Source organism: Cataglyphis hispanica, chromosome 3 (assembly GCF_021464435.1).
Source record: "Cataglyphis hispanica isolate Lineage 1 chromosome 3, ULB_Chis1_1.0, whole genome shotgun sequence".
NCBI classification, from domain to species: Eukaryota; Metazoa; Arthropoda; class Insecta; order Hymenoptera; family Formicidae; genus Cataglyphis; species Cataglyphis hispanica.
In genome coordinates this window covers 3,738,797-3,753,659 of record NC_065956.1, presented here as the reverse complement: position 1 = coordinate 3,753,659, position 14,863 = coordinate 3,738,797, and the positions used below count along the sequence as shown (strand labels likewise).

The following is a 14,863-nucleotide window of genomic DNA, read 5'->3' as shown; positions in this document are numbered from 1 at the left end:
TTTTTTACATTTGTAATAAAGACAGAATTATTACTTTGTATACCTAACGTGCGATATGATCAAGAATAGAAAGGTGCTGCGAATGCGGTCTGCATAAAGTCCGGCCTTACAAAAGGGAATACGTAATGATGCACTTAAAAGGGTGCGCAGGGTCAAAGGGAAGGTTAAATATATCAAACTACGACTACGTGTGAGAAATATGTACAGGGAATTACAGATTTCGAAATCTGACTTTAATCTTCGCACTGTCAACGCAATACCAATTCAATATTACGAAAAATGTTCAAGTAATTATTTTCGGAGGATGTACGTTCCTTTTTTCTTTCTCTCTCTCTCTCTCTCTCTCTCTCTCCTTCTCTTTCTTTTTTATCTTGAAAGTACTTGTTCAGTAACGGAAGGCGTTATAATTGAATAATTTATCAGCGTCCGTGATGAGAAACGATTAGCTAAACTTCGACGTTACTTCCACCGGTTACCGAGGTGCCGCTTTCAAAGTGGAAGCTTAATACGAAGCTTCACAGGACGAAGTTGCGAGCTACACTTTTAAATTGCGCCGCGTAAAAGAGTTTATAATAAGGCGTACACCGAGGATTTACCGAGAGAAGAAGCACGAACTGTTGTCAATAGCGGAAGGTGCGGAGTTACGTTCATTAAATCATAAACGCGAAAATGGATAGTGCATATCAGGATCCAGGTTTAAAGTTTTGCTCCGTACTATGGAGGGCGAGAAGGAAGTAAAAAAAGAAGATAGGGATAGAGAAGGGTGATCTGGAAAGCGGTGCGGAACGAAAATGAGAAAGGTGAATGATGTAAAGAGCGTGCGTGACTCTTTATTCTTGGGATATTTGCATTCATGAATCTCGTGACGCGGAAAAGCCGCAGACACATGCAGCATTCATCGTAATGCAGCGCAGATTACTAGCGCATAATGTGATTTCGCCATATCGGTTTTCTTTTTTATTGTGCCATCACGGCATATATATTGAACATCACGCAAAATTTCGCAAGTGTGTGTTTCACACACATACATGTATTAGCAAAAATTATTTTAGGCAATTTCTCTCTAATCTTCTTAAATATTAAAATCTTTTATACTTCATTCTCCCTCTCTCTCTTTCTCTGAATCGTTTAAAATATTTTTTTTTCATAAAATGTATATATCGTGTATACTTATATGTCGCGTAATGTAAATTAGTCGGTGTGAATGTTAGTGTAACACATGAATGTTCAGAAAAACTCATAAAAACGTCTGCTATGTCTCGGGCTTCTTACGTACAATAACGTGGCAGTGATCGATCAAGCTGAAAAATGCCAGGAACCACAGAAAACATATTTCGCTGAGACCGGACTAGAATTTCGTGAAATTTTACGACCGGAAGTTAAGCTGATCCGACGAAGACAAAGTTCAGGGCTATTACCCTTGTCGTCAGAACGTGACTTGAATAGGAACACATGTAAACGAAAAAAAATGTATGATTTTCCGGATCATATGCTGCCTTTTATCTCCGAAAAGAAAAAATTATACATATAATTTTTTTCTTATAAATTTTTTATGCAGATTATATTATTATATTATTATTAAAAAGAAACCATTTAATATTATTTTATGGCTATTAAATAGAATAAAAGGTAATATATTCACGAATGTAAAACATTCGATCGTGTAATTCTGAATCTCATAATAACACTTTGTCGTGGAAAATCTCAAACTCAAACTCTTACATAATATTATCTTCCATAAATATTATGTTATATAATAACATGTGATTAAATCTTCTTTTCCTGTTTTGAATTGTTTTTTTTTTTTCAATTTCTTCAAAATAATTCTAACAACGGAAATTATTTTTTCATTAAACATATATGATGGAGCAGATTAACGTAGAAATAATAAGCGAATACTAATGAATACTAATTATAAGGAATAATCTGCAAAAAAAATTAATTTTAAATTTTGTCAAATTGCAGTATATCTGCGTGGTGCCATCTCACGATGAAGATGATAAATATTTTTCAACTTATAATTAGATAAATTATCTCTCTCTGTCTCTCTCTTGGTAATTTAAGTTAATTTAATATTACCTCTTTTGAGGCACATATTTAATATACGAAATAAAGTAACGTAGTATATTTTTAGACAAATAAATTTTTTCATAAACTTTTTTGAATAATATTAGTTTTATAAAACAATTGGTATTTTAAAAATTTATAAAATAAATTAGTTCTTTTTCTTTTCTGAGAAATAAAATTTAATATGTATCTTATTTATTTAAATAATAAATACAATAAATATAGTTTAAAAACATATAATACGGCGTGCTTGTGCAAAACAAAAATTATTTAAAGTTTTTTGCAAAGATAACTAATTAAACAATAAAAAAATTCACATTATATATTTTTCAATAATTATATTATTATTACATCTTATTTACCATATGTATACATACGTAGTATATCTGTCTGATCTACTGATGATCATTTTTCATTTCTTTCGTTACAATTTTGCTAAAAATTATGCAATACTAATCTCTTCAAACTATCATCTAATACAAGATATCAAGAAAGAAATAAAAAGAAATTCATACCTGGTATATAAGGAACAAAATTTCCACCAAATATTTCTAAAATGTCACTTTGATATCACTCGCGAACATGTAACTCGCATAATCCGAAACACTGGCGAAATATCGCTCTACGATCGAAAGTTTATCACGAGATATGTCGTATCGCGGCGCGGAAAGATTTTTTTGGCACAAATAAATCGAAATCGTTCAAAGTGTTTTCGATGTCGCGATGCCATGGCGGTGCTGAACAGCTGTTCGTCAACCGTGGGGGTTGTTTGACAGGAAGAAGGGTTGACCATCGTCTTTTATTGCCATCTATAGCAGGGCGCCAGTAACTGCTGTCATCTCCACTGTTTAACTTCCGCCGGAAATATCAATTTCTCAATTCTAATTATTAAATTTTACCTATTAATGCTAAATAATTCTGCTTTATCTCATTATTAATATAATATATACAATCAATAATTTTGCCTATCCTTGTGTTATGAATTACTTATGTATAGAACACACAATTTATAAATATACATAACGCTTTTCTAAAGACATTATATATTGACATGGATGGTAAATAAACATAGAGATTTACTTGCCATAGGTATAGTTTCTTTAATGTAAACATGGTGACAAATGTTGTTTAACTTCGAAGGCCGCGATATCTGACAGAGCTATCCTTGCATATCATCACGTGCGATCAATACGATCAGATACGCATAGAACATCATTCACGCATATTTAAATATGCGTTTGAAATAATGTGGATGCGTGTATGAATATGCGTTCTCGCAAAAATGATTTAGAAGATTTACATTCCATTGGACATTTAGATTTAGATTTAATATTTTACAGAATAAATTTTAATCGCATAAGTTAATTATTTATATGCTTATGATATATATTTTTAAATAACAAGAACTTTTTGGCTGCAATATCGCATTCTTGCGACACGCATACGTTTAATGTATGTACGTTACGTTAACATATCATATTCTAATGCAATTGTCGTAACTCATTCTTTATGCAACGCGATATTCTCTACCGCATTCTTTTAACTGCCAGCACGAGATTATCGTGAAATTACAATTAGTTTCTTCTACGCACCAAGATAAATAACTTCTTCTATATAGCACATATTCTCTATAAGCTGCCAATCTTTTCTTCTCGTCTCAAATGTTATTTATCATACTTATGTGCATAAATATCGCATACATTTATTACGTCAATTTATTAATTTTTCATCACTAATTAGGTAACATTATGTAAAAAAACATATATCACATTTTTTATTGTTTTTAATATATTATCTAAATTTTTATTCTGTAAATAAACTAAATTTCTTACTTTCTTACTACAAAAAGAACATCTTTACACTATATTATTAAAATTTTTATATAAATTTTAATATTAAAATCTTGTATCAAATATTTGTTATTTTATATTCTTATCTATTATTTTTGCTCGGATGGGCAGAATTGTGACTGTTACGGTCCTGTTATCCTGTGTATACCCTTCTTCCATGTAGTTGTATTTACTGACGCAGAAGCGCCTGCACGTTCACGCACCTGTACACATGCAGCAGCGTGTAATATAAACGCACGACCTTGCGAGCGCAACAGGCGTCACTTCACACAACTACAATCTACAGGCTAGAGACGGATATACGATGGCGGCACAAGTAAATCCCCCTATTTTAGCGGCAACGACCACTTCTGTGACAGTACCGTAGTTACGGACCTCTAATAAGTTTCCAAAAATTCTCATGAAAATTAAAAAATTAAAATTAACTTGACTTTGGATTTAAACTAACCATCTAATATATAATCATGCACAATAAGAATGACCAATTTAATAATATATTAAATATATTCAGCAAAATCATAATTACGACTTACATCTACATTTTGTATGCAAAATAAAAAGATAAATGATGAAAATTATTTAAAAAAAAGAAAAAATGTGGTATGTGTTAAAAAGGTATTAATAATTTACATATATACGTAAAAAATATATATATTTCTTTGGCAAAAATCTCTTTCTTATGTTACATATATTTGCTTACGTATATTTCCAAGCATAATGGTGCCCATCAAAAGATACCTTTGGACGCCTTGCTATTATCCATCACTGTAAACCGGCGTCGTGCTGGCCTCTTATAAAGAGAGCCCACGCGAGAGCAAGCTGCATACCACGACGGCGCGTCGCGCGCAACCGAAGTCGAACTTGTCACAAAGCTGCAACAACGATCGCATTCGCGCATTCGCCTGCGAAAGCCATTCATGGGACCCCGCGAGTTTCGTTGATGATTGCGATGACGTAGTTGGTCTGATACGCAGTGAATATTACGAGCGCGTGCGACTGCGTGTGCGGTGAAAGCTCTCTCTTCCTCTTCGCGATCGATGATGATGATGCGTGGTCGCATTTCGATTGTTTTGGTGATCATGGGATCCAGCGTCTAACATCGACGATTGGTCATCGACAGGAAGATTCATCGCGGGTGGATCTCTCGAGACGTAACGAACCCGCCAGGCGTACATCTGCGCCGACACCTCCTCCGCCGACTCCTCGCCGGATAGCAACTATTCTCTTCCTGCTTACTTGAGAGATCTCGATCTACCGTTCAGACTTGGGGCCGCTGCAGCAATTTGCTCCGAATCGGCGGAATTGCGATTATGGTATAGTTTTTACTTCTTTGCATGCACGACGAAATGCATAGCGATGCAAGCCGTTATTGACTTATGTTATAGATTAACTTTGATATTATTACGAAATTAATGTATCTCACGTGGAATAAGCTATTTGACAGAAAGTAATTGGATTTTTTTTTGAAATTCGAAATCACATGTTTTAAATTAGATGTGAATAATGTAATAGATTATTTTCTATTATTATATGCTTCTCTCTGATAAGCAACTATCTTGCATTAATTAACAAATCATTAAAGACATTATACTGATGTTACTATAAATCATTAAATACATTATACTGATGTTACTATTTACCGTTATTTAAATTTTAACGACCTGCTCCAAGTAGCATGTTCTGATTGCATGTTATTGGAGAGAAATTTTATTCGATTTATGCACAAAATAGAAGAATATCGTAATAAAAAGATAGAAGTTGTTGCCGTTGTTTTTTCTTTACTTCAGATAACACATACCGAGCGTTAAAGTCTCTATTAAGAAGATGAGAGATGTCAGGCATTTATCGCGTTTGGCACATTAAATCTCATTAATGACGCGATAATTAAGGTCGGTGTCGATACGAACTCCGTGGAAAACGTGATTTTCTTCGCGGCATTCCGCGGTCGTCGTATAGCGAGCCGCGCGATTGCTCGAGATCAATCGACGTGGTCACGACAGGGCGAGGTCTTTTTTTTTTCTTCACGGGGAAAGTTCGATCGATAGCTCGTTTCTTCGACGTTCTCTCGGACATCCTGTTTCTGCGCGAACGCGGTTTTACATCGAGAATGAAAGGATCAGTATGGTTGTTGCCGGAACAGCTGATAATCACCTGTTGTCGATGATAGAAATATTATGGCTTAATGAGAGAAAGCACGCTATTTACGATCGAGGAGTTTTAAGATCGGCAGATTTGCCCAAGGAAAATCTTCCGAAATATAACAATATTTCTCTAAGCTTTACTTTTCTGAATTAATTCATCTGTAAAATTTATAAATTTATCTTCAATACTGAAATGAGTTGTAAAGTAGTCATTCGTGGATGCGATATTATAAAATGTCGATATTAAAATGATTGAGAACACTTGTTCTTCTTATCAAAGCTAATAAGAATCCTTAATAAAGCTTTAAAATAATTGTAAAACTGAATTATTGTATTAACGTTACAATTACCAGATTGTTATCATGTGTTTAATTTATGTAACAATAATAAAGATTGAGAACTCTTTTTAACGAAGACAGGAATTCTTGTCGTTGACTGTAGTAAATAATTTTTTGCGTCGAAATTTATATCTCTAGACTATCGAAAGCAGATATGGCATCGCATTATATATGCACGCATATTAATAGCACACCTTTGGCGTGCACCTGATTGCCGTAAAGCGCTCACGATAGAATTTTGCAGTGTGCACGGACAACGTTACCGAGTCCCCGGTGATCAACCGTTATCTGAACGATCGCTCATTTACCGATAAGCTGTAATTGGGATTTCGAGAGGACAATCGCGCGACCATGGCGCTGGCCAAGCTCAGGAATTTCATCGACAACAATCTGAAGACGGTGTCCACAACGCCGTTGGATCGCACGGTAAATTTGGAGCCGGAGATCGGTATTAGGATCGTACACTCGCCGAACGATAAGACGCTCCACGTCACTGTTCTCGGTGCCAGACACTTGCCGCAGAACTTTGGCTTCACCAGAGTCAACAGCTACGTCGTAAAGGTAAAGTAAACGTGGCTCGAGAATGTGGATCGATCAAACAAGAGGCGCGTATGACTTGTCAACAGCGCGTATATATTCTCGATGCACATTTAGCGCTGTGAATCAACTGAATCGATAAATTTGACGTAATAATTATACGTTTCGATCTTATTTTGTTTATCTTTTCGCTTTTATCTGTGCATAAATAAAATAACAATATTTTTTCGGGAAATACGCGTCGCAGAGTGCGCCTACACTTTCAACACTTAACGAAGCACGCTGCAAGATCGTGCTTTGTTTCGCTTTGCCGTACAACAAATTACGTATAAAGCGCTAGTCGAAGAAACTCTTGGATGTTATCTATGATTACGTAATACCATGAACCACGAGAATATCGTATTGTAGATATGTAGCATTGACTGTAGTATTCTTATTCACTATTACTTCTGGCATCGCCGTTTCGCGATCAAAACGGCATATCTTCTACATATATATGTACATCTATATGTGTTTTCTATTTATCTATATATATATATCATAATTTTATTGCTTGTCTATTTTATTAATCTCTTGTTTGATTCATATATATTTTAAAACTTGAGCAATAAATTAAAAGCAAATTAAAATTTTATCATCAAAAAAAAGTCATTTCAAGGTTTAATTTCTTTAGGTGAAGTTGATACCTGGCAAGGAAAAATTCGAGACCACCACGAAAAATGAGTCCTGGCCACAATGGAACGAGGGATTCACTTTTCTCCTGCGCAAAGAAACCAAGCAAAAGTTTGGCAAATCGAAGGTTGTCGAGGAGGAAATCAACGGATCCAGATTCATCGTCGCTACTCTCTACGCGATTCTCGAAGACAAACCGCTGATAGCGACTGAAAAGAAAGATTCGGATAAGGAAAAAACATCGCCTACTAAGGGAGACTCGGCGAAGAAAGGCGGAAAAAAGAAGGAGGGTCAGGGTGGTTCTATCGAAAATCAGGAATCCACCAAGAACAAGCTTCTCAGCCAATTCTTTTGTAAAGGTCCCGATAAGCTCGCGGAATCTACGATTTCGGAGAGAAAAGCTTATGACAAGAGACGAACCATCGGCGCGACAACGATTCCGCTCGATCCGAAAAATTTTGTTTGCAAGCCACCAAAATCGAAACATACCAGCGATGTATCTACGGGAGATCTATGGAAACCGCTGCGACCAATCGCAAGTGGTATCATAGGTGCCGAGGAAAGAGTAGGTTTCTAAAAATTACGCAGTGATACTGTCGCAAAAGAGAAATCATTAAAATTATATTTAGTATTTTTCTTCATTTTCTTTTTATATTAAGAAAAGTTATAACGTCATCCTACACATTTTAGTGAAAATGTGGATGTGCATTTATTATTTTCTAAAAATACTGAGATCTTTCTTCGTGATATGCTGTGTGTTATTTACTGTATTCTTTATATCTATTTAATTTAATTAAAATATTATATGAAATATTATATGAGGCAATATTATTTCAGAAGGAGAACAAAAAAGGACAAGTCGAATTATCATTATGTCTATCAAAAGGTGAGAAAGACGAAGATAGCGGCGGGCAGCTGATACTGTCTCTTCACCGTCTGAGATGTTCGCTTCAGACGATGCATGAGCACGAAGGATTGAAAGGACAAATGTATCTAAAAATGTCAGTTGTCGATAATGGACGAGTAACACACTTTTGGAAGAGCGATCGATTTGCGCCGACAGTATCCATGAAATTTTCGCCGGAAACGGCGAGAGTCGTCGCCGACAATCCGTACAAAGGAGCGCTCAATGACGTGAGCTTTGTTGTAAAGTTCGTCTCGAAGAATAAAATGGGTAAGAAAATCAATAAAAATTCTATCTTTGTGATATAAAATATCATAATGTGTGTAATCAATTTTATTATATTTATGTCTTTAGGCAAGAAAACTCCCGTAGGCCACTTTGTAATCGGTCCTGACGTTGGTGGAGCTTATGGCGAACAATGGAAACAAGCTCTAGCGAAACCAGGGCAAGAGATAACGAAATGGCAAGCGTTTGAATAAAAATGTGGCGTACGAGTAATAACTTATTCAACACGACGAAGATCATTGGACTACGTACTTTCCTTTTAGATATCTAGAGACACCGCTGGAAAAATGAGAGCGCTATATACGTGCGTCATAAAAATTTGAGATATTGATCGATAAAGCTATTCCAAAGAATATCATAGATACGTACGTGTATGAATTTGAAGATTGTTATATACGTGTGCATCTCTTAATACGTATATTTATATTCAGAATCTGTTGCTGATTTTACACAAGAAAAAATCGTTTATAAAAACGTACGTTACATACTTTTATGTTTTTATGTTTTTATATACAAATGCACAGTTTGTTCATATACAAACTCTTCGTCAATTTTAACCGTCCGCAAATAAGAGAACTGAATATACTTTTGCCTCCAAATTCGATCAATGTAACCGTCCGTAAAGTAAGTAAGAATTACCGTTTAATTCATATATATATATATATATATATATATATATAGTTAAAAAAAATAATCGTAATGCTGCAAGTACAACATATCATATTTCGTAAGACCGCGAGAACATAAGCTCACCATGTTATGTTAGTATTAAGTGATATTTTTTGTTGACACTATAGATTATAGAATATCTATAGAAATAACAATTTCTATAATTTATTTAAATTAAGACAATCAAGAAGCATGTTGTCGCCTATAAAAATGTATTTTGAAACATCATATACTTTTTTGATAAAATGATAAAAAAGAAAATCTGCACTATAGTTTTACATATGTATACATGCTCATATTTTTTACGGTGATTATAAAGGAACCAAGCGATTAATATTTGAAATCGATGTATTGGCAAAATTAAAAGCCACTTTAAATTGTGATAAATCGAAATATCTATTTCGGTAATTATTATTTATACATTTGATAACATAAAGAATTTTATATGACTGATAAAATGACGTAACGATCGTAAAATATATCTTTATAATTAAATATATCTTTTTAAAGATGTTGAGTTTTAATTAGTTAGGATTTATATCTTAAATAATTGTCACTGAACAACACTTGCATGCACAACACACAAAACAACTTATTATTTCGTATATATGTTTAAAATATTTTTTTACTTGTTTATTATTTGCAAAAAAACAAATCTTTATATTTGTAAATATACTTTTAAATTTTATATATATATATATATATATATATATATATATATATATAAAGACATTTTTCTATTCTTTCTTTTTAACATGAATATAAATTTTTCAGATTTCATATTGACTCTTAATTTAAATATTCATAATTTTAATTGTATATTTAAATAATTGTAATATTTTAAATATGTTAACAACTCAATATAAAACTCAATGTAAAAGTATACCATAGAAGAAAATAGCTAAGAAAATGTTAAAATGTTTACAACGTTATAAACATAGTATTATCAAAATATCCTTTCTTCTCTAGATAAGTATTTCTTTTATAATAACATATATGTAATATTAATAATATTTTAATAAATATTTGTATTGTACATAATTGACACTCAAATCAACACATTATTTCATACATATGTTTAAAACATATTTTTTTCTTTTGTACTATATGTAGAAACAAAAATATCTTTATATTTTTTAAATATACTTAATAATATATTATATATGTCGAGACAAGTTTCTATATTAATTTTCTATCGAATTTTCTATGAATAAAACAAAATCAATAACTTTTTCAGGTTTCATATTCAAGGCAATATCTCTATTTTTCGATTCAAAAATTATTTTATTGTCTGCATTTCATACAATCATTTGACAATTTTGTAAAAAATTTTGAGCATAATGTGTTAAATAATATTATGCTTCATACGAATGAAGTACGATGATGATATAAAATGTTACGAATAATGCCTTGTTTGTATCGCACGGCAGTATAAAAGCTATATATTACTAAAGAAATTATTATGTACAAAAATAATAAAAAATGGCAACATGCCATGTTAAAACTAAATTGACCGTACAATTAATGGACGGATGATAATTAATGGACGGTTTTATCTATTTGATCACTAATATCTATATATAAGATTGTTATAATCCTAAACTACTCCAATATTAGTAAAATTTATCATTTGTACTCTAATATAAAAATGGAAAAAGTTTTATGCAATATACATTTTTTTTATATATATCGCAATATATATAGCATTATATATATATAGCAATATATATATATATATATATATATATATATATATATAGTATATTTCTATAAAATATGTAATTTGTATTGATAAAATATTGCTTAAGCCAAGGAAAATACTACTGACCTACTGGAAGTTATTTCTTGTTATAAATAGTTTTACAAAATTTTCATTACCTCTTTATAATAAGGCACACAACAGGCACTTAATTTTTTTCCCCATAAAAAATTATAAAAATTATAAAATTACAAAATTACATTGTAAACAGACTAGGTAGGTATATAGTACCTATCGATATATTATTTAACTGTTTAAGTTTATCTTCCTTTGAAGTTTGAAGCGTGAAAAAATGAGAAGAGTATTTAATAAGTACAAGTAAAATCTTGAACTGTAGACATACTAAAATCTTAACCATCCAGTGAATCAGATCTGTTACAAATCTCTGGCTAGAGAGCTGACTTTTTTAAACAATGAATATATATCGAACGGTTGTTATCAAACCGATTAGCAAAAGCAGGCAATTTCCATATTGATATGGCGCCGAATTGCAACCGTCTTTACTGTTACATGTACAGTATTCCATAAATATATTATATGTCCCAGTTCTCATTAAACAAAATCGTTCGTCACCTGCAATCCCGGGTTCACCCATATAAGCGCAGCTACGAAAATATCTCCATTCACCGTGAACTATAAACAATAATTTTAAGCAAAACATAGAGTTTAACCATAAAATTGATGAGTCATGAGTTTATGTTTTATATTTTAAGATGTATGACCTTTTTGACGAATTTTGCGACACATTGTCGGTTTTACACCTGGTAAATGTTCCAGTTCCAATGATAAACTACAATCTGTCATAGGTACAGTTGTATTGTCAAACGGATCCCCGCATTTTGGATCTGTATCTGATCTGCAATCCCAACATTTGATAGAATAACCTGGAAGTGTAATCCAACAATAAAATCCAACATGTTATTTTTAAATTATAAATACATACTTTCTTTAATTATGTTACAAAAGCTGTATTTATTTAAATATAACACCTAATACACATTTATTTCTGCAAAATAGAGGTTAGAAATGTATCTGTGATATAAAAGTTATTAAAGTTATCTGCAAAGCTCTGTAAGAATATCGATAAGTACATAAGTGTATAAAGTACGCATTTGTATTCTCGATCTTTAAAAAGGTTATTTGAAGGTTAATCTGTAGAAGAATTAATTAGAATCTATACATATTCCTTAGATAACTGACTTAATATACCTTCTTGGACGCAGCAAATTAAAAGAAACACTGTCACGAAAAAAGATAAACGAATTCCATCGGCCATTTTGGAGTAAAATATGATATATGTCTTGTTTCTTTATTTCACGAAAACTTCACACGCGAGAGATTCAATGCCTCCAAACTGCTACAAACATTCTCTACATACTCTATATGTCCACGCCTATAATCGACACAACTGACTGCACGCTGCGCTGTCGCCCGATTATACCGGGTATCCCAAATACTCTGAAATTTCCTTTCCCTAAAAGAGCCTCAGGCAATGATGATTCAGAAATTTATTATAAATTTCTCCAATATTATCAAATGTCTATTGACACACACAATTACCGGAAGAATACCAATTATTGAAAAATTATGAATTTTTAGAAACCATCAAGTAGCCATGCAAACTAAAATATTTTTAATATTAAAATAAATGTTTTTTTTTCTTATATAATAAATATGCCTTCTGAAATCACTATTATATTGAAACCACTCTATACATCTACGTCAATAATTGTTTAATTATCACAATTACTTGCATCGCAGCCGCTTATAACGCGTGTCTTGCAAATAAGTAATCTCTATATATTCATATTTACTATGAATATTTTAATATAATCTTTGAGCGATTGATCAATACTGTTTGAAAAGTATTAAAGGAAGAAACGTACTAAAATTAATGGAAATTAAAATAATTTTTATTTATCGTAAGTGAATATAAGTAAATTTTCTCAAGATCACATCTCTTTATACGTTACTGAAGACTTCGGGTACTCTCGGAGTTACGTCACGCGTGACTCGGAGTTAACCGCGCCCGACATATGCAATATTTCTTGCTATAGCGTTACCGGTATATAGCCGCGTGTATACATGTACATATTTACCAGAGAGCAAAATGGAATTATTTTATATTGGTAAACCACATATGAGAAAAAAATGCAACACATAAAAATATGTAATAGTGTATCTGTACGTGGATAACTAGAATATAAATAACAGGATTTTAAATCAACACACATTTAAGTAATAAAAAATTTGATTTATATGTATACATTCTGACAATATAAAATTATTTTATCTAATATCACTTACAATTTACATTAAAATTTTAGTTTTCCATAATACCAAATTTAAGATTAATCGAAATATAAAATAAATATAAATACACACAAATAGATATAATATCATATTATACATAGACGTATATTAACATTAAAAATGAATAAACTGTGTCAGTTAATTCTAATCGTTCAGCAGTTTTTATCAGATTGACACAGCCGTATATGTTCAAGTATATATCAGCATAAAATAAAGTTCAATATCCTTATGAATATAAAAAACAAAAACAATATGTTTCTGAGAAGACAGAACGCAAGATTATTACGACGAATATTTGCCTCGTTCAAAGATACGTTCAAAGCTCATTTGCGTGAAAGTCTCTTATCTTTCTTTCCTTTAGCCGCAATCGCGTTCAGGAGTCTGGATCGTGAAACTCTGAATCGACTTGTCGATCGTCCCCCTTTCCCTTCTAGCATCCTCCAGCTATCTGTATCAGTCTAAAAGGGGGAAAGGAGGGGTGGGCGATCGGACCCCACGGATCTCGTAGCCCGCAGCGAGCGCGGGATCGGCTCGCTTTCGCGGGTGGTCCGCGCCGACAAGCGACCCGTGCACAAACCCCAAAAACATTTGAATGCTATAAATAAATATAAATAAATTGATTTGCTAACATTAGCATATAAGTAGCGAGGGGGAGACAGCGACTTCAGCGTCTCCAGCCGCCCGCGTACGCGCGTCTCTCCTGTCCCGTTCCCCTCTTGCGGCGCAAGTCGTGCCGGCCGGACGTTGATTTATATCGGTGTCCCTTCGGTTCCTGCACGGCATTCACTCTCGTCGAGTCCTCTTCCCTTTAACTTAAAAGGGCACGGGACTATGGGATCCGGATACGCGTACCCGGCCATCCCGTCTCCTTCAGTCTCGAGCTCGTGGGAATTAATTCGAGAGTAGCGCTCTTTATAAGTCGCTACGTCTGCCATTCGCATCCCCGCCGTTGGATTCCATATTCGCATGTTAAATTAAATACTATTTTTATTAAGTTATAAGTATATTGTATAAATTATAGTATTATAGTATTATAAATTATCCGGTAATCCTAAGTTGGGAAATAAGTCGGTCTTTAATTTTGAGATTACAAAATAGAACAGCCATTTTTATTTATTTTAAGAGTAGAAAAAAAATAAATTCTTATAAAGTTATATGCTTAGTAAAACAGATGCCGTGAGATGGCATTAAAAGTTAATAAACGCGTTAAAATATATATTTTCTTGGGGACTTTAGGATGAAACATGTAATTATGTCATGATATAATTGAAGAAGTAAAATCGCACTAATTTATTTATTGTATATAAAAATTTTATATATTTCATAGC

The 14,863-nt window shown here is 32.8% G+C and overlaps 2 protein-coding genes across 2 annotated transcripts; one reads left to right on the top strand and one right to left on the bottom strand.

The window, feature by feature from the left end:
• The first annotated feature begins 4,624 nt into the window (after nucleotides 1-4,624).
• Nucleotides 4,625-9,466, top strand: LOC126848393 (uncharacterized). Its single transcript, XM_050589266.1, has 5 exons — nucleotides 4,625-5,230; nucleotides 6,641-6,957; nucleotides 7,607-8,170; nucleotides 8,443-8,779; nucleotides 8,864-9,466. The coding sequence occupies exons 2-5, from the start codon at nucleotides 6,748-6,750 to the stop codon at nucleotides 8,986-8,988; spliced, it is 1,236 nt and encodes a 411-aa protein (XP_050445223.1). The 5' UTR covers nucleotides 4,625-5,230; nucleotides 6,641-6,747; the 3' UTR covers nucleotides 8,989-9,466.
• Nucleotides 9,467-10,726: 1,260 nt separating this feature from the next.
• Nucleotides 10,727-12,676, bottom strand: LOC126848411 (uncharacterized). Its single transcript, XM_050589306.1, has 3 exons — nucleotides 12,432-12,676; nucleotides 11,945-12,106; nucleotides 10,727-11,855 (listed from the first exon to the last, which is right to left on the bottom strand). Exons 1-3 carry the CDS (start codon nucleotides 12,496-12,498, stop codon nucleotides 11,629-11,631), a joined length of 456 nt encoding a protein of 151 aa, XP_050445263.1. The 5' UTR covers nucleotides 12,499-12,676; the 3' UTR covers nucleotides 10,727-11,628.
• Nucleotides 12,677-14,863: the final 2,187 nt, after the last annotated feature.

Bases quoted from the DNA above. Each gene is read 5' to 3' on its own strand.
- LOC126848411 (XM_050589306.1), bottom strand. From the start codon at position 12,498: ATGGCCGATGGAATTCGTTTATCTTTTTTCGTGACAGTGTTTCTTTTA. The intron at 12,107-12,431 runs GTATATTAAGTC...TTACACTTCCAG, and splicing joins AATTTGCTGCGTCCAAGAAG to GTTATTCTATCAAATGTTGG. The intron at 11,856-11,944 runs GTCATACATCTT...TATTGTTTATAG, and splicing joins TCGCAAAATTCGTCAAAAAG to TTCACGGTGAATGGAGATAT.
- LOC126848393 (XM_050589266.1), top strand. From the start codon at position 6,748: ATGGCGCTGGCCAAGCTCAGGAATTTCATCGACAACAATCTGAAGACG. The intron at 8,171-8,442 runs GTAGGTTTCTAA...ATATTATTTCAG, and splicing joins TCATAGGTGCCGAGGAAAGA to AAGGAGAACAAAAAAGGACA. The intron at 8,780-8,863 runs GTAAGAAAATCA...TTATGTCTTTAG, and splicing joins CGTCTCGAAGAATAAAATGG to GCAAGAAAACTCCCGTAGGC.